Source organism: Myotis daubentonii, chromosome 18 (genome assembly GCF_963259705.1).
Source record: "Myotis daubentonii chromosome 18, mMyoDau2.1, whole genome shotgun sequence".
NCBI classification, from domain to species: Eukaryota; Metazoa; Chordata; class Mammalia; order Chiroptera; family Vespertilionidae; genus Myotis; species Myotis daubentonii.
Window position 1 is genome coordinate 11,128,259 of NC_081857.1, and position 25,762 is coordinate 11,154,020.

At 40.8% G+C, this 25,762-nt stretch overlaps 2 protein-coding genes across 13 annotated transcripts in view; both read left to right on the forward strand.

The window, feature by feature from the left end:
- CR2 (complement C3d receptor 2) overlaps positions 1–10,848 on the forward strand; it is a 29,771-nt gene extending 18,923 nt beyond the window's left edge. For 4 of the 10 annotated variants that reach the window (XM_059675379.1, XM_059675380.1, XM_059675382.1 and 1 more), the window contains 8 exons: positions 21–103; positions 636–1,028; positions 2,092–2,277; positions 3,293–3,481; positions 4,138–4,161; positions 5,280–5,355; positions 8,321–8,429; positions 10,070–10,848. In XM_059675379.1, the coding sequence (XP_059531362.1) occupies positions 21–103; positions 636–1,028; positions 2,092–2,277; positions 3,293–3,481; positions 4,138–4,161; positions 5,280–5,355; positions 8,321–8,414 (1,045 nt within the window). In that variant the 3' untranslated portion in view covers positions 8,415–8,429; positions 10,070–10,848. The remainder of the gene's footprint in view (positions 1–20; positions 104–635; positions 1,029–2,091; positions 2,278–3,292; positions 3,482–4,137; positions 4,162–5,279; positions 5,356–8,320; positions 8,430–10,069) is intronic. The other 6 variants (XM_059675383.1, XM_059675385.1, XM_059675386.1 and 3 more) reach the window with 3 other exon arrangements.
- Positions 10,849–16,579: 5,731 nt separating this feature from the next.
- Positions 16,580–25,762, forward strand: part of CR1 (complement C3b/C4b receptor 1 (Knops blood group)) — a 125,503-nt gene continuing 116,320 nt past the window's right edge. For 2 of the 3 annotated variants that reach the window (XM_059675375.1, XM_059675376.1), the window contains exons 1-3: positions 16,580–17,151; positions 21,855–22,031; positions 22,645–22,744. In XM_059675375.1, the coding sequence (XP_059531358.1) occupies positions 17,034–17,151; positions 21,855–22,031; positions 22,645–22,744 (395 nt within the window). In that variant the 5' untranslated portion in view covers positions 16,580–17,033. The remainder of the gene's footprint in view (positions 17,152–21,854; positions 22,032–22,644; positions 22,745–25,762) is intronic. The other variant, XM_059675377.1, reaches the window with a different exon arrangement.

Below are 25,762 nucleotides of genomic sequence, written 5' to 3' on the forward strand. Positions count from 1 at the left end.
GTATAATAATCTCTCTCTAGGTACCAGCTGACTGGGCATACTTATCAGAAGTGTGAAGATGCTGAGACTGGGGTTTGGTTCCGAAGGATTCCACTCTGTGAAGGTAAGAGAAAAATTAAAGTTATAAGTGAGGTGGTTGGGGGTTAGACATGGCAGGCCACATAAGAAGTAGCTTATAACTACTTCAACTATCTGTGTTCTATCTCAGTGTAGCTGAAGTAAGAAATATCTTTCACAGTTTAGTCAGCACTGTCATTGACAAGTAAAGTTGACAAGTAGGAACTATATATTTGGCATATATCTGCTAATTATATATAATGTATATATATATATATATATAGTTGTATTTATAAGCTATATAAATATATAGTCATATTTCTACTTTGTATTAATATAGTTGTATTTCTTTCTTATTACTTTATTGTATTTTTAAAATTTGGGGGGTGAATATGTATTACTCATATAATCAGAAATGTTAATAAAGCTGTTTTGATGAGAACAATGCAGGTTGTAAAGCTAAATAATTGTATGGTTATGTGTCATACATGCAGTCACATAGTTTTATTTGCATCCGAATGACGACTGTCCGCCTTGGTACACTAGCTGAAGCAGCATTTCCCGAATCTCTTCTGCAGCTATTGATTGTCCAGCTCCACCAGTGATTAACAACGGGAGGCACACAGGTGTGATGGCAGAACACTTTCTCTATGGAATTGAAATCTCTTATGAATGTGACCAAGGATTCTCTCTTCTGGGAGAGAGAAACATACGATGCATAAGTGATTCTGAAGGACATGGATCTTGGAGTGCACCTCCCCCACAGTGCTTAAAACCTCCTCCTGTGGCCCACTGCCCTCACCCAGAGGTCAAACATGGGTACACGCTGAATAAAACTCGTTCGTCATATTCCCACAATGACATTGTATATGTTGCCTGCAACCAGGGTTTCATCATGAATGGCAGTGACTTGATTACGTGCCATACCAATAACAAATGGGTGCCAGGTGTACCAACGTGTATCAAAAAGGGTAAGTTATTTTAAGAAGTTAACTATGGGATGTTGCTTAGAATAAGGAAATGTTTTTTGAATCTGCATTTGCCATTTGAGCTAAAGAAAAAGATGTAAATGTTAAAACAATGATAGTGTTTTCCAAGATACCTGCCTTATCCTCTCAGTGAATTCTTCCCCCCCCCCCCCCCCCTCCGATTCCTTACTAAGTCAGTTGAGCAAAAGTACATGAAAGGATTATGGTTAACTTCCAAAGTGATGGCTTCTACAAAATTTATTATTTTTCTTAAATTAGAATAATAAAAATTCACTTATCATTTTGGGGGGTAAATGTTGGCAGTAATATCGCTTGATAATTTTATATTTAAGGCTATAATACCAGTTGGAAAGAGAACTTTTGGTGTTCGGAGGCATGAAGCTGGCCTTCAGACCCAGTGAATTGTCTTTCTTGTCATTTTAGTTATCATTCATCACTTATATTCCTGTCAGTGACTAGGTGACCAAGTACAACAGGGACTAGCAATTAATGACCCAAGAACTGGATTCAACTCACCAGAACTGTTCTCTTTGGCCAACACAGTAGTCTCTCTTTAAGTGAAACCCATATCCAAGCTCAAGATCAATGTTGAACCTGTGATTCAGTGAGGGCCCCCTCTGCTTTCCTGCAAGGCAACAGTTGCTTGAATTGGGCTTTGGCTGTCATTTGTAGAAGGGCACGTTCTTTCCCCTTTGTCATATCTGGTGGCTTCACTCCATGGCTACTTGTGTGACCCTTAGAGCACAAGCTTTCTGCTATTTAAAAGGAAAATGAAAGAATACTATTGGCTGATAGAGTACAATTGTGGGCTGCAACCATTGAGGTTTCATTACCTTACTTTTGACCTTTTTCTTCAGGTCATATCCCCCATATGTAGGCAGAACTCTCTGGCCAGTCCTGCTGGGTTTGTGTGGAATGGGTATTACTAGATACCAACTGGTTGGCTTGTTGCCTGCATTCTTCCTATATGGCCATCCCTCACAGATAGTGTTGGCTATGTGTTCCTCTGTACTAAATGAAAGACCCTTTTTTATTGGCGTTTAAGCCGTCGTAGGATGTCAACCTCCACTTAAGATGGCCAATGGGAATCATACTGGTGGCGAGAGAGCTCGATTTTCGCCTGGAATGTCAATCATGTACCGCTGTGACGAAGGCTACCTGCTGGTGGGAGAGGCACTCCTTATTTGCACACACGAGGGCACCTGGAGCCACCCTGCCCCTTTTTGTAAAGGTGCATTATTTATCTTTTTTAACTCAGATTTGTCCCAAATAAATATATGCAGTTAGGTACTTTCAACTTAAAGTCACCAAATAAATGCCTCAGTTAGATAATTTAATTAGATGTATTTCCTTGGATGAATACATGTAGTTGATCTAAATATTACAGAATAAGAAACGTGACTTAGAGTGTAGTCTCTGTTGAGTGATCACTTATGAAGTCATTTAAATATAGAAAATTGAAATGCTTATGTAAATTAAACAACCAAAGTGTAGACTGGAGTTACACTGTGATTGTAGTTATTATAAGCATGCATCTGGCAAAATACTAATGAAAAAGCACAATGATTTTTTCAATGTATTTCCTTTGAGTGATGGTAGGATTATGGGTATATTTTTTATGTTTCATTAAGCATATGCAATATGAGAATTGAGTTAATATGTAATATTTGTTGAGCACTTTTTGCTGTCTGTCTGATACTGTGCACTGCATTTTGAGTGCATTGTCATTTAATCTTTTTGAGAACCATATGAAGGTGGTGCCATTATTATTCCCATATTAGAGATGAAGTCTCAGTAGAATGAAGAGATTTATAACTTTTCCAAGGTCACACATTAGGAAGTCCTAGAGTCAGGATTCATCTCCAAAATCTCACAGTACTGACCCCTACACTGAAGAGATGAAAGAAGAAAAGAGGAAGTATGTACGTGTATGAAGAATTGGAGAGGAAGAGTCGGTACTGATAAAACAGTAATTTAGAATTTGTACCCATTTAGCCCTAACAAGTCATTAACATTAACCAGCTATTAGTTAGAAGCTAAAGCAAAAGTAAGGAAAACAATCAGGCTTAAGTTACCTAGAGGTTATTGAAATAGATGGCTGACACTGAAAGACTCTACCTAAGTTATCATTTTGTTATTTCAAGGAAGCTTTCTTTACTGAGAATTAACTAAGTTAATGGTTTCATAGAACTTTCCATTAAGAGCAGTGTCTACCTCACGGGTAAATTAGATTCCTTTCATTTCAGAGGTAAACTGTAGCTCCCCAGAGTATATGAATGGGATCCAGAAGGGGCTGGAGTCTGGGAAAAAGTACCAGCATGGAGCAGTTGTTAATTTGGAGTGTGAAGAGGGATATACCCTGGAAGGCAGTCCCCAGAGCCAGTGCCTGGAGGATCACGGATGGAACCCTCCCCTTGCTGTTTGCAAATCACAAGGTAAGTACAAGGGACTTTGCTGATACTTGTCTCACTAGAGAAAGACAGTAAGGGGCATCCCTCAGTATTAAGGACTCCTGGATTTTAAATTGACATAGGCCTGTAACCAGTGATATGATAGATTTGAAGTAGGTTGTCTAATCTAGAAGAAGCAGAACTTTCTAAGGATGAAGGAAGTAAAGAAAGAAAGTAGAGGAACACTAACTTAAAAGGTGCAAAGCTAACATTACATTTTGTAAGAAGCTAACATTACATTTTGTAAGAAGCTAACATTACATTTTGTATATCTTGGTTTATCAGTGCTTAACAGTTTGACAGGGGCCTCAAAAGATATGTTAACAAACCAGTTATAACACTTAATATTTGCTTTCTAACCCGAGAAATCCCTGGTTACACTGAGCATATTGGTTTTTTTATTTGGTGAACTACTCCAACTTAATTAAAGTGAAAATATTTTTAAAGTCCAATGAGTTGTTATATAAAAAATGAAGGAAGAGTGGGTAGACTTAAGGTTCCAATTAATATTTTTAATAGAATTAGAGAGATAAGAGTGATAACTTTGAGAGAATGCTAACTTCAGACATTGCCATGGGTCTTTGGACTTCATTGAATCATGCAACTCGACTAATATGTTCATGATTTTGGATTCTTTTTAGGCTCACTCACTCCTCTTGTTGGTGGTAAGTTCTCTTAATTACTTAAAGAATGTTCTAATGATCTTTTTAAAATAAACTTTGAACAGTTTTAGGTCATTATTTTGTTTTTAACTTTATACTTTGAAATAATTTCAAACTTAAAGAAAAGTTACAAAAATATTGTAATAAAAGCTTCGATATATAATTTAGCTATATTTACCAATTGTTTATATTTTGCTACATTTGCTTTAATCCATTTATATCTACCTACGTACATCCAACACATTATTATTATCATTGCAAAACAATTTGAGATTCAGACCCTTTACACCTAAATACTTGAATTTGATCAAATGATATTTTATAAAAATTTATATAAAATGTGAGGTCTTGTATCCTGCCTGAGTATTACTAATTTTTTTTCTTTAACTCATAAGAAATTTACCTCTTTTGGTGGTTATGGAATTTTTAATGTGCCCTTCACATTACAAACTGTCACTTTTGGGTAGAGTTGTATAAATAATTAGAACAGCCAGCTATTCTCAGTTTTTAAGTTGAAAGTTTAGTTTACATTAACTCTTAGTCTTTAGCATGATTTGGCATTATCAGAATAGACTGGCTTATTTTACAGTAGAAAAACTATTTCACAACTGACAGTCAGATGTTATACACAATTGTGGGATCCTGCTCTTCTGAGCTCCTAATTTTACCCCAGTGACTGGAATATTACTACAAAAACTGAAAGGAACAGAAAAGCTCCACAGAGCTTGACTGGAACCATGTCTTCAAATGCTTGGTGCTACCCTAACCGGTTTGGCTCAGTGGATAGAGCATCGGCCTGCAGACTGAAGGGTCCCAGGTTCGATTCCGGTCAAGGGCATGTACCTTGGTTGCAGGCACATCCCCAGTCGGGGGCGTGCAAGAGGCAGCTGATCGATGTTTCTCTCTCTCTCATCGATGTTTCTAACTCGCTATCCCTCTCCCTTCCTCTCTGTAAAAGAATCAAAAAATATATATTTTTTTTAAGAAAGAATCAGTTACAGTTTTTAAAAAAAAAAGTAACATACCATATTCCCCTCCACTAGGACTAGGCCCCACAATCACTTCTAAACGATATAGGTCACATTTTTCTGGCGTTTGATACTTGCTGTTTTATTTTCTAGGCCTTTCTGTAGGTTTGCTATTTCTTCTCTTCTTGACTGCTGTCACCTTATACCTGATACCCAGACACAGAAAACGGTAAGTTCAATGCATGCTTGGCCAAAGTTCACTAAGGTTTCAGCTTCTTGCCTGAAACTAAACGTGGAAGCACAAGTTACCTGAAAGGAGTATAGCAATGTGAGAACTGTAATGTGGCTTTTATGTAACACATGGGAAGCCCTAACTGGCAGATCTTAAATGATATCGGGCGCGTATTTAAATCATGAGTCATCATTCAGATGACTCATCACAAAAATTCTAGAAAGCAGAAAGACAAAAAGCCTAGTGGAAACAAATGCAGGTATTTTGGTATATCCCATCTGACCTTTTTCTTACATTCTTTTTTTCTTTTAAAATTGAGATTTTGGCATTATAATCTCCTGCCTTAATTTTTTTTCATTTTGCGTATGTACATATTTTTGTGTCTTGAAATCATGCTTTCTTTTTAATTATATAATAGATTATTGTTCTGTTTCATGTATGTCTGTGGTAATTTTCGGTTGCTTCCATATTTATCTTGATAATAAAGATATGAACGCCTTTAATAAACCTTTTCACATACATGTACTTATTTCCAGAGCATAGATTTCTAGAATTTCTAGGGATAAGTGTATGATGTTTTAAGACGCATAATAAATATTGCCAAATGACTTTCCAGAAAGTTTGTCCTAACTTGATCAAATATCAAATATTAACATATTTGCATATTTTGTGTTTCTGGGCTCCTTTTTCTCCTTCATTGACCTATTTTATTAAAATCACTTTGTATTTAATAAGTATGGCTTTCTACTTTTATAATATTTGGTAGGGCAGGAATTCCCTTGCTATCACTTTTTTTTTTTTTTTTTAGGATTTTTTCCCTCTATTCTCTTCTGTTTGTTCTTTCAGGTGATTTTAGATCATTTGTAATTTCTAAAAACAGACATGTTGTGATTGCATTTAAGTCTATAGACTAATTTGTGAGAAATTAGCTTCTTTTCCATAAAGTCCTATAATAAAGAAGCCAGTTTCATGTTTTTTAAACCAATGTTCCCTAAACTAGTTGGACTACACAAGTTTTTTCTTTCTCCCTCTCTCACATAATGTGTTTAACAACCCATGGAACTAATGTTCCACTTAACAGACATTTGGGGAGTCTAAGAAGGTGGTTAGGAGCTAGATCATCAGAAGCCTTCAGGCCATAACAAGGAGTTAGGGTTTATCCGATAGGAACTGAAGCAAGAGAAAAACGTGTTCAGATTCGAATTTTTAAGAGAAGGGGCAGGGTTGGGCCATCAGCCGAAGCAGCAGTGGCAGGGGTCCAGAGGATGGAGCAGGTGCAGGACGCATCTCCACTGTTGAGAGCCTAGGATTTCCAGGACTGGGTGTCCTGTGGAAAGGAGGGAGAAGGGGGCACAGAGAACGAGCCAAGTGGAGGTCATTTGAGGTCCCAGTGTTTCACCAAAAGAGGGAAAGGGCAGGTTTGTGGGGAAAGATGATGAGTTCCGTGCTGACCTTGCCACTTTGTGGCACTTGCGATGTAGGACTCAAGAGAGGGGCCTGAATTCAGATAGGTGACGCTTACATCACAATGGAAGCCTTGGTGCCAAAAAAAAAACCTTAAAAGGTAAAAATATGATGAAAACCAATCCCAGAACAGTAATGCTTAAGAGGCAGGAGGGGAAGAACAGTCAGAAGTAGGAGGAAAGTTAGGAAACAGTTGTTTCACACAATTCAAGGGAGAAAAAGGTCTCAAAAGAAAAAACAAACAAAGAAACAACAGAGGGATGTCATTTGCATGCCTTTCCTCGCAGGAAGTTAGAAGATAATTTTAGCCAAGAATAATAACACATTTAAATAAGTAGAGAATGTGGTCTCTATCTTTTTCCTTCATGCTCCTTCCTAAATTTCCTATCAAGACATAGCATGTGTAGGAGAATATGCAACCTTTGGGAATGCTACAACCTGAAATAATTATGTTCATGATGATTATGAAGTTTATTAACATGATTACAACACATACTATTATTTAAGTGCCTCCATTGATAGGAACCAAATGTTTATATTAAACCAAATTCCTAAGCATCACCTTCTTGTTTTATTTCCATTTTCTAACCAAATTCAATATATTTTTTTATAGTTGATACAGACATTTCACCTGCCTTAAGTACTTTTTGCAAATGAGATGAATAATCACTTTACAATGGATGTCTTGTAACAAAATTAAATATTTATAAAAGCCATCTAAACATTTGGAGGAGAAACTATTCTTTTCTAGGCGTCTCAGATATTTTCATAAAATCTAAATGTTAAATTGACCTAAAATTACCATTTTATAACATTCTTAATGTATCTTCCTGTAATCTGACCTCTAAAATACGGTAGTTAGGGGAATGCTGTAAGTAACCCTAGAAGTAATCTTTGTTTCCCAGCAATTTTGTAATACTTTATTTCAGAGTTCTATGTGGTAGAATAGTGACATTTTCTTGTCCTTTCCTAATTTCAGCAAGGTGGTTTTAGAAGCACAGCAAAGTATATGTGCTTTCAAAGAGGAAAAATAAAAATACCCACTTAAAATCATTTAAAGCTTTCGGTGGTATATGACTATGTATTAAACATCAAATATAAAATGTTCCTTTTAAGTTAGATTTGAAGATTATGTCCCAAAAAAGGCAAATCTATGATGATGTCCGAAAAAAAAAAAAGCTTTGATTTTTTTTTTTTTCCCAAATGGGGGGTCATAGTTATTAGTCATTGAAGTCCTGGATCTAAAGTAAATCTGTGTAATGTCAACTTTTGACCAGGGCACTTAGCAACCTACCAAGTCGTTTATTTTTATGGCCCTTTCCAAAATTGGGGATTTTAGTGATTATTTCATTGGTTACTTAGGACAATAAAATAGTATCATCCATGAAAAGTACTTATCATGCATTGGGAATTATGGAAAGAAAACAACTGTTAGATCTTTGTAGTAATCACAGCCAATGAGTAAAGATTTTACTTTTTTCTTCCTTCTTCCATTTAGCAATTATTATACAAATAAAAGCCCTACAGAAGGAGATCTTCGCTTAGAAACACGAGAAGTATATTCTATTGATCCATACAACCCAGCAAGCTAACCAGAAAATAAACAGGTATTTAATTAAAATAAATTGTTTTATTAATTTCCATGTCAAAATGTTATTCAAATTCTACTCATCAATAAGCACAGTGTGAAGTATTTACTGTTCTTTTGCAGTTTTTAAATCATGCCTAGAAATGAATATAATTAGATCATGTTGCCAATTAATATTCCTGTTATGTTTTATTCATTTATCCATTCAACAAATACTTAAATAGCAAAGTGAGTAAGAATAATATAAATAAGAAGATGGTAAGTGAACTATTATGAACACAAATAAAGCAGGAAAAGGGGATAGAGAGGGCAGGGTAGTTGGAAGGGAAGACTTCACTAAGAAAATGGCATTTGAGTAAAGATTGGAGTGAAGTAAGGAGCCAGCCATGTGGGGGAAGAACATTGCAGAAAGAAAGAACAGCAAGTGCAAAGATCATAAGGTGTGGTGTGCATGCAGTGGCCAGTGTGGCCCACTATGGCTGGCCACGGGAGAAAGTGGCAGAGATGAAATCAGAGAGGGAAGGGGAGGAGGAGGAGACGATCCATCATGTGGAGTATGCTAGGTCATTGAATGAACTTGGTGTTTATTCTAAGCTGGGAACCATTGGAATGGTTAAGTGGAAAAGCTAATGGTCACCTTTACTGCTATGTCAAGAATGGAGTGTAAGACACCAAGGGTGGAAAATAGGGAATCACTGAGGACTCCATCACAATTATCCAGGCTTATGCTGTGAGTGGCTACCACCAAGCTGGTGGGAAGAGGTCAGGTTCTGCATACATTTTTCTCACAGTGATCAGAGGATTTGCTGACAGTTTTAAATTAGATTTGGGTCATTCATTGGCAAAGGTAGCATTCAAGCTCAAATGTGACTTCAAACGGCTTTATCCTACATAATCTATAAAATAAAGATACCACCTCTGATCTCTTGGAACTTTTATAGTAAAATAAAAAATAAGACACACATAAGAATATATACCACTAGAGGCCTGGTGCACAAAATTTGTGCACTGTTCGTGGGGTCCCTCAGGCCAGCCTGTGCCCTCTTACAGTTCGGGAGCCCTCCGGGGATGTCCCACAGGGAGCTGGCCTAAGCTGGCAGTCGGATAGCCTTAGCACTGCCGCGGAGGCGGGAGAGGCTCCTGTCACTGCTGCTGCACTCACCAGCCCTGAGCCAGGCTTCTGACTGAGCGGCGCTCCCCCTGTGGGAGCGCACTGACCACCAGGGGGCAGCTCCTGCATTGAGCATCTGCTCCCTGGTGGTCAGTGCGCATCATAGTGACCGGTCGTTCCACCGTTCGGTCTATTTGCGTATTAGCCTTTTATTATATAGGATGAGCAAGATACAGAAAAACTGCTGTGGCAGTGGAGCAAGAAAAGTTTATTTGCTGTTGGTGAGTCAGAAGAATGCGGTTGAGGAGAACAGGGGAGGCCAGAGCGATCTCTAAATCCAAACCTGTGGGGACCCAAAGTAAAGCTATTACATCAGTATTTGTTCACTGAAGGTGTGAATGAATGAGGATGAGACTATGGCTTGATGCTTTATTCGTTCTAGCACTTACAATTGGTCTGTACAGAAAATGTTAACATTCCCATTATTTAAACTTTGACTCAAACCAATGCTGTTCATGCTGCCTCCTAACCAGGAACTCTTATTTCAGTGTGCCTTCATGCTTGGAATGCAGCTGAACACGGGTTGGAAAGAAACCATTTGAATATCAGCAAGCCTATCTGTATGGGCTCCCCATCACCGAAATGATGTCTTAAGCTGTACCTTCCTGTTTGCACTTATTCTCGAGCAGCACAAGGAACGTTTGCCTGATGAGAAAGATGGGAGCCCAGTGTCACTGCCACCTGCTCTCCAAGGACTTTCTGAAGCCTCGCCTGTGATGTGCCTGGAGCCAGGCTTTGGCTATAAGCAGTTACATACTAGTGGCTCTGAGGAGTCACCTTTCCTAGGAAGGCACTAAAGTGAACTGTTTTTATATGCAGACTCTTCTTTTTTTATAATCAGCATTCTCAATTACCATATTCTTTTGGTTATAGTGTGGTTTTAATTAAGCAAAGTATGAAGCATTTGCTGTGGTTATGAGTCACATAACTTTGTTGGGAAGTTTACTATAATAGTAGTTTCCTTCTCAGATATGATTAAATATTTCACTTCTTCACTTGGCTTGAATTTTTCTCACAATATATTGCCTTTGGTTATTGGGGTATTTTTTTGGGCAGAATTTATTGATTTATTTGCCTTTCCTCAATCACTCAGTAATTCTCATTTGCACAATTTTTTTTAAGAGAGTCAAGTTTTAATTGTAACATTTTGGTGTACAATTTACACTTTGGGTGTTTCATAGGCAGTTTTATCAGAATCTCTAGCTGCTTATAAAATGTCATTTAATAGTATGTACATTTGTTATTAAAATAAATTTAAAAATGTGCCTTATATGATATTTTTCTGGATTCAATGAATTCCTGAATACAGACATACTCAGGGTTTTAGAGTTTGTAATTTAACATGCATTCTAGGTACCACCACCTTGTTTTTTTTGGCCAAAGTCTTAAATCACAAATTTAATTCCCTCGTCCTTAAGAATTTCTCTTACATTTGTCCAACGATCTACTTCCCCCCCATGCATCACCACACTCTTCTCTCTGGTCATTCTCTAAAGCCAGCTGTTGATTGTCTCTGTTCCAGCATTTAATCTATTGAGAAAATAAAATCCTGCTCACTGGCTACCAAAAATTATTCTCCCCATCTCCTCTCTGACTATATATGCTGTTTGACAGCTTTTTATAAATTGTGGTAAAAAGTATATAACAAAATTTTTCATCAGAATCCTTTTTTTTAAGTGTACATTACAGATGTGTTAAGTATGTTTATATCGTTGTGCAATAGATCTCTAGAACTTTTCTGTGTTATAAAAATTAAATGCTATTTCCTTTAGACAAAAACTTTACATTCCTCCTTTCCTCCAGTCCCTGACAACCACCATTTACTTTTTGTTCCTGTGAATTTAACTAATTTAGGTACTTCATATAGGTGGAACCATACAGTATTTTCCTTCTGTGACACATGAATTTCACTTAGCATGTTGTCCTCAGGGTCCATCCCTATTGCAACATGTGCCAGAATGTACTTTCTTTTTCAGGCTAGATAGATCATTGCATGTATATATATTTTGTTTATCCATTTATTTGTCAATGAACATTTGGCTTGTTGTCACCTCATGGCTGTTGGAAATAACACTACTTAGAACACAGGTGTGCAGCAAATATCTCCTGAAGACATTGCTTTCAGATCGGTTGGATATATACCCAGAAGTGAGATGTTGTTCAACATAGATTATTCATTCACAGTGCCATTTTCATTTCTCCCCATTATCTGTTCATGCACTTCAGGCCATCTGCTCCCTTTTATCATCATCCCTATTATCCATCTTTCACTTAGCAGATGAAAACATCACAGGGTATCTCTCTCAATATCCTCTCCTTCCACCTCTAAGCTTATCTATATCCATTCATCAATTCCACTGACCACATTCACAGACTACACTGTTCTCCCCCCCCTCCCCCCCCCACCACACACACACTCCCTGTTTCTTCCAGGACATGGCTCCATCAGTTATACCCTCTCTCATCACTGGCTCCTTTCCACCTGCCCACCTGGTGCAGCTAGTACCCATTCATCTCCAAGTCACAGAAATCTTATCTCCCACTGGCTTAGATCAAAATTTATTACATCACATGACAGAAAAGATCACAGGTTCTGCTGCTTCAGTCAAAACAGGAAAACATTCAAATCACATCCTCAGGAATCTATTCTCCCCTCCCCCCAGTTCTGCTTTTCCTCGCTGGCCTCCTTCTGTGGTCAACACTCCCTAAAAACTGGAAAAGTATTTGCTGACAAAGCCAAACACACACCTTGTCAGCTTAGCATTCCAGCACAAAGAGCTTCTCTCTAATAACTCCTTCAAAAGTCCCTTCATTAGCTCTAATTTGTCAAAAAATGGCACATATCTCCACTGAACCACTTACTAGGGCCAGGGCAGTGAACTAGCAGATGTCAAGGCTTGAGCTGTCTGCCCACAGATGGAGCTGGAGTAGAATTGATGTACCCTTCCCTTTACCACTGCTGTATCTAAGAAAACAGCTAACCATAGCTCCCTCAATCATTTCACTCATACACTCAACAAATAATTATGTACATCCTTCGGTGTGCTAAGCAATGTTTTAGGTCATGGGATTTAGCAGTGGTAAAATGACAGTGCCCGTGTAGCCTTTATGTTACTGAGGAGAGAGACAATAAGCAGATCTATATATATAAAAAGATATAAGTACAATATTTTAGATTATCTAAATCAGTGAGAGAGGAAAGAAAGTTCAGTGGATAGGCCATTGTTAATAGTGGCCAATGAAGGCTTCATTAAAGAGTCACACTTGAGCAAAAGATGAGGGAGGTAACCATGCAGACAGATATCTGGTCAAAAAGTATTCCCAGCAAAAGGACCATTAGAAGGAAAACAAAGAACTATGCCTGCTGTTTTAGAGAAGTGACATATTTGCATGCGTAAGGTAAACTGTATTAGAAAGGGGGAAACAGTGATACTGAAGCGAGAGGAACATTCCTGGAGTGATGTTTTTGAAAAAGTGAGAGCAGATGATCTCTACTGCTATGGAGGTGAGCCTTAGATAATGGTGTGAACAGTGTAAACCATACTAATGGGAGATAAGGAAGCTAAATAGGCCGGATACAGGCCTTGGGGTGAAGTGATGAGAGAAGTTTGTGGAAATTCTCTTTGATTGCTTCTATTTTTCTCTGAAGAAAAGCAGCAAAGCTATAAGCAGAGATTGAGAATGATGTAGGAGATGTATGCATTCAATGTTAATATAAAAATATGAAATAGCCACTTAGGGGAATGATGGAGTAAATGGACTAGGCAAGTACATTAGGAATACTAGCAGCATCACAGTGGTCCATTTGAAAGGAGCCATCTTTAAAGTAAGATTAGGCATCATGGATACAGGTTTTTCTCTAGCCACATTCAGTGCCTTGGGTACAGGAGAAAAATTATGCAGAATTGACTCTATCCAGGATTATTGTTTGTCTAAAGCATGTAATAAAGTGGGAAATAAACAAGGAAGCTCAGGATGTATGCAAGATAGTGATTACAACGATGGACCATGGAATTTAACCTGGTAAGGTGGAAAGTGAGGACACTAAGGGGGTTTGAGACTGAAAGACGGTGGTGAGATCAATGGGTTGTGGGTACTGAGAAATACAAAGATGGTTGGGTCCGGGCAAACGAGAAGGATAGATTTTGGTAGCTGGACAGTGAAATGGTTGAAATTCTGGAGGTATTATAGCTCAAAGAGAATAAAATCGAAGGTACTTCCATGGGCATAAGTGGCAGAGTAGAGTAAAAGATAAGATCATTGGCAGAGAAGATGAAGGCCCTGAAAGGGCAGGTGTTCGAAAATAGCATTACTGGGAATATCGAATCACTGAGGGCTATTAACGCAGGGGGAATGGAGAAGGTTGCTGTGAACTAGAAGTTAAACTTTCAAGCAATGAGGAGAGAAAGCAGATGTTAGAGATTAATGCACAGGAAGTGGTAATGACTGGTGCATTCTGATAGCATGTGACGTAAGGCTGAGGAATTGAGTCATCAGCCTACTAGGATATGGCTTCTTGTTCCATTTCTCTGTTGAGAATAGCTTAAAAGGATGATAAGAGGGCCTTGAGAGAATGGTACTAGACCTATTAAAAAGGAAGTACAATAAGTGATATGATCAATGTATATATTTCTTGCAGTAGAATCTTAAAAGAGAAAGTAATGGAAAATAAAAAAAAATACCTCGCATTTGGGACACTGTCCTTTCTCAACGAGTGAGGGTAGGAGCTGAGACTTGAGTAGGCAGGAACAAATAAAGACAGTATTCTGGAATCTTTATGTGAGCTAAGGCTATGATGCTGATTTAGATAGGTTTGCTGGACTTTGGGTCTCTGTTTGTGAAACTGCACTGAGTATAGTTTTCCACCTTGAGTATCTTTGCTCCACTCTGAGTCACAGCTTTGCATGGGGGAGAAAAGACCTCACACATTTACTGAAATATCTGCTACAATATCTTTTCAAAGCCTCTTCCCGCTCGACAGCATTTAATATTTGGAATTTCTCCACTCTCCATTCAACTCATTCCAACTCTGACTCTTGTTCCTAAGAATTTTGAAATTTGGGTTCTTGTCTCAGAGCTAAAGACCTACAAGGTTCAGGGCTAGAGCTGACTCTCCATAACTGGTTTGCTTTGTAATCCCATGTACTTTATTTTATGCATCCTATATAATAAAAGGCTAATATGCAAATTGGCTGAACAGTGGAACAACCGGTCTCTATGATGCACACTGACCACCAGGGGGCAGATGCTCAACGCAGGAGCTGCCCCCTGGTGGTCAGTGCACTCCCACAGGGGGAGCACCACTCAGCACAGCAGCAGTGGTGGCAGCCTCTCTGGCCTCTGCGGCAGCGCTAAGGACCCCTTGGGGGATGTCCGCCTGCCGGCTTAGGCCCGCTCCCCACTAAGCCAGCAGGCAGACATCCCCTGAGGGGTCCCAGACTGCAAGTGGGCACAGGCTGGGCTGAGGCTCCCCCAACCCCACCCCCAGTATACAAATGTCATGCACCGGGCCTCTAGTTTAAAAATAATTCTGAGAAAGGATCCATAGGTTTTACCAAACAGGCGAAGAGATCTATGATTTACACAAAAATGTTAAATGTTTTCTTTTTAAAAGCTCTCTTCTTGGGCCTTTCTGAAAAGCCAGCTTCATCATTAACACACTGCCTATATTCCCAAGCTTTTCCTAGAACATTCCCACTTCCCTGGGACCTCAGTATACTCCATCTGTCCCATACCCAAGCTTTCTCAGTTAAAAACAAAACAAAAACAAAAGACTTTCACACTTTTCCTTGATCCATCAATCCTCTCTCCCCTCCATATTAGTTTCCTGCCACTGCTGTGACATGTACCTTGTAGATTAAAATGACACAGATGTATCCTTTTACAGTTCTCTTCAGAAGTCCAAAAAGAGTCTGACAGGGCTAAAACCACGGTGTTGCCAGGATGGGTGCCTTCTGCAGGCAGGGAATTCCTGACTGGCCTTTATCAGCTTCTAGAGGTGGCTGTCATTCCTGGATTTTGGCAGCATCCAATCTCTGCTTCAGTCATCACCCTCTCCCAGCAGACCTACTGCCTCCCTCTAACAAGGACCCGGTGACTACATTACCAGTCAAATACCCCAGGGGTACCCCCATCTCAACTTCCTCAATACGCTCACATCTAAAACCCCTCGTTACATAAGAAAACATATTCACAGGAATTAGGAATTAGGATATGGACATCTTTGTGGAGCTATTATTCAGCCGACCACACACACCCATTTCATCCTTGAACTCTTAGCCCCATGCTTCAAATATGTCCCACCCGTGTTTTTCAATTCCAATAAATGGTAAAACCATTCATTTAGAATCGTGGGGTGAAGTGTTGATTTTATTTTTCTCACCACTAACCTTAAGAAGGGAAGTAACCAAAATCCAATGCAAAAATTTGGGTCATTCCACCTCCGATATCGTCTAATTGTCCACTTTATCTAGTCAAGGCCGCCACCAAAACTCCCCTCGGTGATGGCAACGCCTCCTTGCTGGTCTCTCCACCCACTATTGCAGCAGTTCTCAACCTGTGGGTTGCGACCCCTTTGGGGTCGAACGACCCTTTCACAGGGGTCGCCTAAGACCATCGGAAAACACATATAAAATTACATATTGTTTTTGTGATTAATCACTATGCTTTAATTATGTTCAATTTGTAACAATGAAACTACATCCTGCATATCAGATATTTACATTACGATTCATACCAGTAGCAAAATTACAGTTATGAAGTAGCAACGAAAATAATTTTATGGTTGGGGGTCACCACAACATGAGGAACTGTATTAAAGGGTCGTGGCATTAGGAAGGTTGAGAACCACTGCACTATTGCCTTTTCCAATCCAGTCTCCCTCTTACAGACGGAATTATATTTTAAAAATTCAAATCTGATTTAGTCACCCTTTAAAAAAAAATCATTCAGTGGCTCGGTATATCTCAATTCAACATAGAGAAATGCGTTCTTCACCGTCCCTGTACCCTGCACATGTTGCTGTAACTGTCAACACAGACAGCAGGCATTTAGGGAACCGACCTACCCACGCACATTTTTGCAAAGGACAAAAGTCAGGCAGGAGCATAAGGGAGTGGAGCCAGGAGAAACCACCGCTTGGACCTGCCCACCCAGGCAGGCAGAGCACACACAGGAGCTGAAGTTCTGCGAGACGGTGATCCTGGGGTGTGGGACCTGCAGGTGGACTTCCGACGCCAAATTCGCTAGAAACAATGCAAATCGGGAACAGGCATGGCCCCCTCCCCCGCCCGTTAAGGGGAAGCTGTGGTCAAAAGCTTTTTGTTCCGCAACTGCGCTCCTCAGATCCTGGGCGCACCGCCTCGACTGTGGTCTCCGTCCTCTGAGCTGCGCTTTCTAGTGACTTGGATTTTCTTCCCGCGAACGTCGGGTTCCTAGAGGTGCCCGGGGAAGATGGGAGCCGGATCTCCGAGGAGCCCCGAGCCTCCGTGGCCGCCAGCGCCCTCTCCCTCCGGCTCCAGAGGAGCCCTCCTGGCGGTGCTCATGCTGCTCGCGCTGCCGGCTGCCTGGGGTGAGATGCGGGCGGGCGGGCACGGGGAGCGCCTCCAGCAGGGATGCAGCCTCCGGATCCCCGCATCCTGGGGGTTCGTTTCCAGTGGGCTCAGCTGCGAGAGGGCGAGTGCACTGGGGGCTCTGCGACCCCCTCTGTGTCCTCAGACCCTCCTGGCCTCTGGGTAGAGCCGGGTTCCCCTCTGCAGGGTCTTAAGCGTCCCCAGCGCAGGGAGAGCGCAGATGCGCAGGTGGCGCATCATGAAGTCCTTGCCTTCCCTGCTGACCAGGACTGGTTGTGTGAGGACGGGGCGCTGGTCCGAGTGCCAGAAAGAGGTCTGGGCATTCCACCAGCCTGGGTTCTAATCCTGGGAACTTCTTAACTGTGGGGAAAGTGACGAGCCCTGCCTGCGTCCCTTTCCTCTTCTGTGAAATGGCAACGCCCTTAGCCTTACCTCACGGGGCTGCCATCTAAATGGTCGAACCCAGAGCCTGTCACTTCATTTCTGTTCCCCAGTCATTAGCTCTGAGCTTTGTCCATGGGGGTGTTTGGACCAGCAGTGCTGGGAGGTGCGGTTTTCCCCGGAAATCTGCCCTGTATCCGGCCAATATTCAGCCCATGCCCTCCCCAAACCAGCACCTCCATCATCAACACGCACTCACTGAGCAGCTACTTGAGGGCATACCCTTGGCAGGGCACTTGGGGTTAGGAGAACTAGTGTCCCCCCAGAACCCTCAGCGCAGCTGGCCTCCGGGAGAAGGCACCCTGGAAAAGTGGACCCATTTTAGCCATGAGTTTAGAACTAAATAAAACCATTATAGCCATTATGGAAATTTTGAGGTCATGCCTTCCCTTCCTTCCTTCCTTCCTTCCTTCTGACTTTAGATAAACAACTTCAGTGAGGGCCCTTCTCTTCTTATTTTTGGCTTTCCCAAAAGACCTTTGAGTTGCGGGGGCTCCTTGGCCACATCTCAGTTGCACTGACATCCTGGCTTCTGTTTGCCCAGCCTCTTCTGGTCAACTGAGCTGGGCTCTTCCCTGTCACTAGACACTTTACATTTGTTATTGGATGGCGCCCTCTCTCATGGGAAAAGAAAAACCAGGTTTTCAGAAAAGTTGGTGTTAATGTTTCATCTCCTTAGACATCAGAAAGTAACCTGTTAGGGGAGGAAATGTACTAGAACCTAAAGTTTTATTTTCAGAAGAGAAGCGTCGCCAGTGAGGTAAGCCAGCTCAGCTGTTGTCAGTGCTTGGAAATTGCTGTGGACCATGTGAGTATCTGGCTCCCTTCTTATTAGAATACTGTGATAGTTTCCCCCTGTTAACAATCTCAGACACTATTAACTGCCCCCCAATTTATTTTACTAAGGTCACCACACTAGCCTCCGATTGTGAAATAGCCGAAACCCATGGTAGGCAAACTGTGGCTTGTGAGCCACATGCGGCTCTTTGGCCCCTTGAATGTGGCTCTTCCACAAAATACCATGCGGACGTGCACGTACAGTGCGATTGAAACTTCGTGGCCCATGTGCAGAAGTCAGTTTTCGGCCTGGGCGAGTCTATTTTGAAGAAGTACTGTTGATATTTGGCTCTGTTGACGAATGAGTTTGCGGACCACTGGTAAACTAGGCTAACTAGTGATTTACTTGCCAAAGTAGTTTAGATAAACAAAGTGTTGATGGAATGCTGACAATGTCACAGCACTTTGGAGTTGAAAAGAAGTCTGAGAGAGCCATGCCTCCCAGGCGGATGCATATAGACCCAGAGTAGTGAGGTTTTATGAAATCTCTGTCATTGGGAGACCCGGGTTCTGGTTTGTCCAGTGTCTGCTACATACCAAAGGGGGGTCTGGGATCCAGCAAGTCAGTTAACATCCCTAACTTCCAGTGTCCATGAGTAGAAAATGAGCATATTTGACATCCTGTTATCTGAGAGGGCTATTGCAAAAATTGCATGAGGTAGTGTTTGTGATAGTGTTTTGGAACCTGAAAATCCCCATGCACATCTAAGGGACCCTGACTAGGAAGTCACTCAAGACGACCTCAAAGCCATAGGAGGTCTGAAATGGAGACATCTCAGCGTCAATGAGTGGAAGGAGCACAGCTTAAGCAGCACTTAGGGAGGGAATCCAAAAAACAGTTGTACAGGATGATTCACGGGGATATTGGATTTATATACCTCGGAGCACACTAAGGAAGCATGACAGTGTTCAATATAGCAGTCTCTATTGCCCTCTCCTGGGCCTCAGGTCAGCTCTCACTCTTGGCCCCTGCTGTGTAGTGATGCAAGGTAGGAAGGACGGGCATTCCTGTTCGCTTTCTGTGTTTTGTGACATATTTCAGTTTACATGTATATGCTCAGATGAGAAGGTGTGTATGGTGTCCACTGCCTAGTTTTACCTACTGGAACCTCCACCATTGGACAAGTAACTTCAGAAATGTCTTGCATAGAAACACTGAGTGAAATAATTCTAATAAGGTCAACTCAAGGAAGTAAGAAAATAGCATACCTGACAACCACTCCCCCACACACAGACACACAAACTCATACGCAAGCTCTTTGTCAGAGAAACACTGTCAATCTCATCACCTCAATCTCAACTGACCAAAGGTTGATAAAAGCAAAAATGTAGAAAGTATCAAGAAAACTAGTGATAGATAGCTTTATCCATCATTACCAAGAGAGAAACTCACTCTAACTGTATTTTTGTGGATTTAAATGTTAGTTAATGATCATATTATATTATGATTAGTAAAGCATTTATAATGTTTATTTCATCTCTACCTATTTCTTTAACTTTCTATTTATATATAATATACAATATAAGTATCTAGAAGATTTTAGCAAACATGATTAATTGTTAATTGGGCCTCACTGGCATACCCCAAACACTATACCCACTACCACAGACACACCTTAAAAAAATTCATTTGATACAGTCATATCAGTTGACTATAAGCTGAGACATACAAGTGTCAATCAATTTCAAAACTTCATAATAAATCTACTGCTAAAAATTACCTCAAATGTTTCTAAATTATGCAAAACATTGTTAAATAAGCCATGGGTCAATAAAGAAATCACAATGGCCATTAACAAATATTTTGAACTGAAAATATGCATTTGTACACTGGAAACCTATATAATTTCATTAACCAATGACACCCCAATAAGTTTAATAAAGTTAAGAAACTCAAAAACCTGAAAATATGGTACATCAAAACATTGAGAATACAGCTAAGTCTGTCCTCAGAATAAAATAATAATACAAATGCTTATTTCAGAAATTATGTAAAGCTGAAAATAAAAAAATCTAAGTTACCATCTTAAAAAAATTATTTTTAAATGCAGCAAATAGGCTCAATAAAATTTTTTTAAAGGTAAAATAAGTACAAATCAATAAATCCAAAAGTTGATTACTTACAGCCTAATAAAATTGAACAATCTACCCTCCATTATTTAAATTAAGTAATAAGGTGTGTGGAAAGAAATAGAAGATTAATCAAAACAGAACAGAACCTATTTCTAATGTAAAATACTTTTCCAATAGCTATTTCTTCTTTATTACATACTAGAGGCCCAGTGCATGAAATTCATGCATTTGGTGGGGTCCCTCAGCCTGGCCTGAGCCCTCTCACAGTCTGGGAGCCCTCAGGGGATGTCCGACTGATGGCTTAGGACCGATCCCTAGCGCTGGCAATCAGACATCCCTCTCGCAGTCTGGGCCTAAGGCAGTAGTCGGATATCCTTAGCACTGTTGTGGAGGCGGGAGAGGCTCCTGCGACCACCGCTGCACTCACCAGCCATGGAACCAGCTCAGGGCTTCTGGCTGAGCAGCACTACCCCTGTGGGAGTACATTGACCACCATGGGGCAGCTCCTGTGTTGAGCATCTACCCCCTGGTGGTCAGTGAGCATCATAGCGACCAGTTGTTCTGCCGTTCAGTCAATTTGCATATTAGCTTTTATTACATAGGATTGTTTAAGACTACATGGTACTTTTATTAGTTTAACTTAAACCTTTACATCTTAAGAAGTAAATGAGTCTAATATTTAATTCAAGATGTGCATTATAAAATATAGGTCCTCACAAAGTTTAGTTGTTGAGTTTGGTCTGCAAAGCATGTGCTGAATTTTCCTGTGCTGATGTATTGACTTCGCAACATCTTTTAATAGTTGTGACCACCACTGAAGGCCAGAGAAGAGGCTGTTGTGCTGCTAGGTCTGGGTGGTCAACTGGGAATGAAGATACATGGTGAAATGCATGCATGCTGATTATTATGCAAAAGGGATGGGGTAAAGGAAGCCAGAGCCCAGGCACTTTCTGATGGATAAAATGTGAAGCTATGAATTAGTTTTTCCTTCAGTGAAAGAACAAATAGATTAGATATATAGATATAGATAAAATAGATATAGATTAGATATAAATATATATCGATAGAGATAGAGATAGAGATAGAGATAGAGATAGAGATAGAGATAGAGATAGAGATAGGTATAGATATATCTTAATTGCCTTCAAAATAGCAGGCACTTTTAAAATGGATAGTTGCTGTTTTAAAAAGCTCTTTTCTAAAGTTGCTGCTAAGGGAAGCAATCCTTTTACCAGCATTAAAGTGTTCATTTTCTTCTTCGATCACATCTATGAAGCATATTGGAGAAAAACAGGAGGTGGAATAGAAGTTCCCTCATTGACCCTAATGTCCCTGTGATCTTGGTCTTCAGGTCAATGCCAAGCCCCGCCATATCTTCCATCTGCCATGCCCACAAGTTGGACTGATGAGGTTGAGTTTCCCATTGGAACATCTTTGCGGTATAAATGCCGCCCTGGTTACCAGGGGAGAGGTTTCTCTATCATCTGCCTAAAAAACTCAGTCTGGTCAAGCCCTGCAACCTGTACCCGTAAGTAACTCTGGACTGAGAACTCCTCTGTCTCAGTGAAACATCCCTAAGAACTGATGCAATTGTTCAGATTTGGGAATGAAAACATCTATGACTTGTAAGTCTGCCTCATTAGGACCTGAGGACCAGGAGAGGTCATATCTTCCGACTGCTTTGAGTTCCTGGCACCTTCATTAAAAGTTCATTTCATAAGAAACTGTCATTAGGGCATGATTGAGGGAAATCTCCACTCACTAGGCATCTGCCATTTTCACAACTGAAACTGATGAATGCCTCAGGAACGGAAAAAAAAAAAGTGCAAGTAAGAACAAAAGCTCAGACTCTGAGACCTTTACTCTGGTTGAATCACAGAGTAAACACTTTGGTAACAAATAAAGTTTATATTTTCCTGGGAGGCATGAGGTGAGGATTAGATAGAACTGGAGGGGAGGTCTTTTTGAAAGTGGTGCTTAGTAGGTGGCTGATTTTGAGACAGTGTTGTGAAATTCCCCAATGTGGCAAAACCTGTAGAACCACAAATGTTCTTCAGTAAGCTGCAGCCAGGTTGGGTCTTTACTAAGAGAAGTTCAAGGAATTCTACACCCAGTCCCCAAATTCTGCTTCTTTCCCATAGGTAAATCATGTGGAACTCCTTCCGAACCCACAAATGGCAAAATGGAAATAACTGGAGAAGGCAAGTTTGGATCAAGAATTAATTATTCTTGTAATGAAGGGTGAGTTTGCAGTAGCATTTGGGGGGTGGTGAGGGGAGGTGTCGGTTCAAAAATTGTAACAGCAATTTCTAAACAATAGTATTAGAGAGAAGAGTCAAACTACCTACCCGTTAAAACAAACCAATAGGATTTCTAAGTGGAGGTGGTAGCTTCAATCCAGGCATTTAAATACCCTTGAAATGATTAAGCATATATTTCAAAAATAGAAAAAAAATCTAGAAAATGGGGGAGGGGGGTGCCTGTTGCACACCAAATTAATGCACATAAAACCAGGTGAAGCATTCATGGGGTGGGGAGGACCAGCTCTCTAAAGAAGCAAATGGAACAAACACTAGTTGACCCACAAATATATTCTCTCCTCAAAGCACCAAGAGCTGGGGATGGTGGATGCAGGGGGAAGTGGGAGTGATTTGTTTGGGAGGATGGAGCAGATGTGAGGAATGGGCAGATCTGAATTGTGATAGCTCCTCTCCAGAAGTGCTCACAGTGCAAGCATCATGCTGGGGACATCTTCTTGGCCTATCCTTGGGGGAGGCACCCATTTAGGAAAGAAGTAGGGGGACTGCTTCACCGTATACTTCACTTTTGCTTTGCTTTTTTGCTCACTTATAACACATACAAAATAATATCTGTGAACACTTAACATAGCGGTAACAATAAAATGAGCTCCGGTGTAGCCGAAACCGGTTTGGCTCAGTGGATAGAGCGTCGGCCTGCGGACTGAAAGGTCCCAGGTTCGATTCCGGTCAAGGGCATGTACCTGGGTTGCGGGCACATCCCCAGTAGGAGATCTGCAGGAGGCGGCTGATCAATGTTTCTCTCTCATCGATGTTTCTAACTCTCTATCTCTCTCCCTTCCTCTCTGTAAAAAATCAATAAAATATATATTTTTTTAAAAAATGAGCTCCCGTGTATACACCACTCACCTTAGAAATATTACTAGGACCTTTGGAGCCTCCTGTGTGCCCTTCCCAATCTCGTTCCTCCACCTCCAGAATGTCTCCAGAAGTAAGCACCATTCTGAATTTTATGTTTTTCATTCCCTGGAGTTTCTTTTTTTTAATTAAAAAAAATATTTTTATTGATTTCAGAGAGGAAGGAGGAGGGAGAGAGAGAGAGAAACATCAATGATGAGAGATAATCATTGATTGCCTGCCTCCTGCATGCCCCCCAGTGGGGCCCAAGCCTGCAACCCAGGCATGTGCCCCTGACTGGAACCGAACCCGGGACCCTTCAGTCCCCAGGCTGACACTGTATCTACTGAGCCAAACCAGCCAGGGCTGGAGTTTCTTTTTTATCTCCTCCCATGCATCATCCAAATCAGTATATGTATTTTTAAAATATGTATATTTTTTTATTTCAGAGAGGAAGGGAGAGGGGGAGAGAGAGAGAAACATCAATGATGAGAGAGAACCATTGATCAGCTGACTCCTGCATGCCCCCCACTGGGGCTCTAGCCAGCAAAATTTCTGAATGGGCCAGATATTGAGTTGAAATTTAAAAAAAGGAGTAAGGGTGACTCCAAAATTTTTGGTTTGATCTGAAAGCAGGAAATACCAGCAATGGAATAGAAGTATTTTTTTTCTCTAACACTCAACACTAAATGGTATATATATTTTTTAAATTAAAAAAACACAAATTTTTATTGATTTCAGAGAGGAAGGGAGAAGGAGAGAGAGAGAAACATCAATGATGAGAGAATCATTGACCGGCTGCATCCTGCATGGCACCTACTGGGGATTGAACCCATAACCTGGGCATGTGCCCTTGACAAGAATTGAACCCGGGACCCTTCAGTCCGCAGGCGGGTGCTTTATCCACTGAGCCAAACCAGCTAGGGCTTAAATTTTTAAAAAATAATTCTTTATTGTTGAAAGTATTACATATGTCCCCTCCCCCCATTGTCCTCCTCCAGCCCACCCCGCCCGAGGGGCACATGTATTTTTAATCGCTGTTACCCCGGTGTGTTAAAAATTTTTAAATATTATTTCCAACTGAAATTATCATTAGTCACATATATAAAACAGAGAGACATACATACATAAACACATACATACACTATCTACCAGATAGAAAAACGTTTTAACTAGAATTCTTTCTAGGATAGGTGAAACCCCTAAAACTCCTAAGGGGCTGCCCTGTGCAAGGCAAAGGGAAGAAGCTGCTTGTTACTGCAGAGAAGCAGGAATAGAAAGACAAGTGAGGAAGAGAATAAAATGCCAAATGGCACCCATTCCCCAGGGCAACAGCTCCCTAAAACTGCCCCCAAATAAAATGCTTTGAGCAAGTGGATTTAGGGAGAGACATATAAAAGGGCAGGTCCACTCCACGCCTACTCCACCAACAGCTGTGTCCATAGCAGGTTATCCTGGGTGGTTTCTCGGAGAAATCTCCCTTGCCCATGTCTCCTGGTCCTCTTGAAAGACAGTCTAGATCAGTGATGGCGAACCTATGACAGGCGTGTCAGAGGTGACACACGAACTCATTTTTTTGGTTGATTTTTCTTTGTTAAATGGCATTTAAATATATAAAATAAATATCAAAAATATAAGTCTTTGTTTTACTATGGTTGCAAATATCAAAAAATTTCCTATATGTGACACGGCACCAGAGTTAAGTTAGGGTTTTTCAAAATGCTGACATGCTGAGCTCAAAAGGTTCGCCATCACTGGTCTAGATAAATGTCTCCTTCTCCTGTTGGCACCAGGAGTGGGAAGCTCACCCTCACCAGAAAGCCAGAGAACAGGACAGAGAGTTTATTCTCCATCGCGAGGGTTGGACATCCCCCACTCCCCATCTAGTGACATCAGGCAGGCCAGCAAAGCACCTTCACTCCCACTGGCAGCAGGGACACATCCAGAACTTAGCGGAGCCAGAAGAAGGAAGCAGACCCGATGGCATTACAAGGCTCAGAAGACTGAGCTTTCATTGGAACTAAAACAAAAGGAGGACAGAATCTACCCAACAACTAAATGACATCCACTGCTGTCACACTTTACATTGATCTCTGATTGGCTT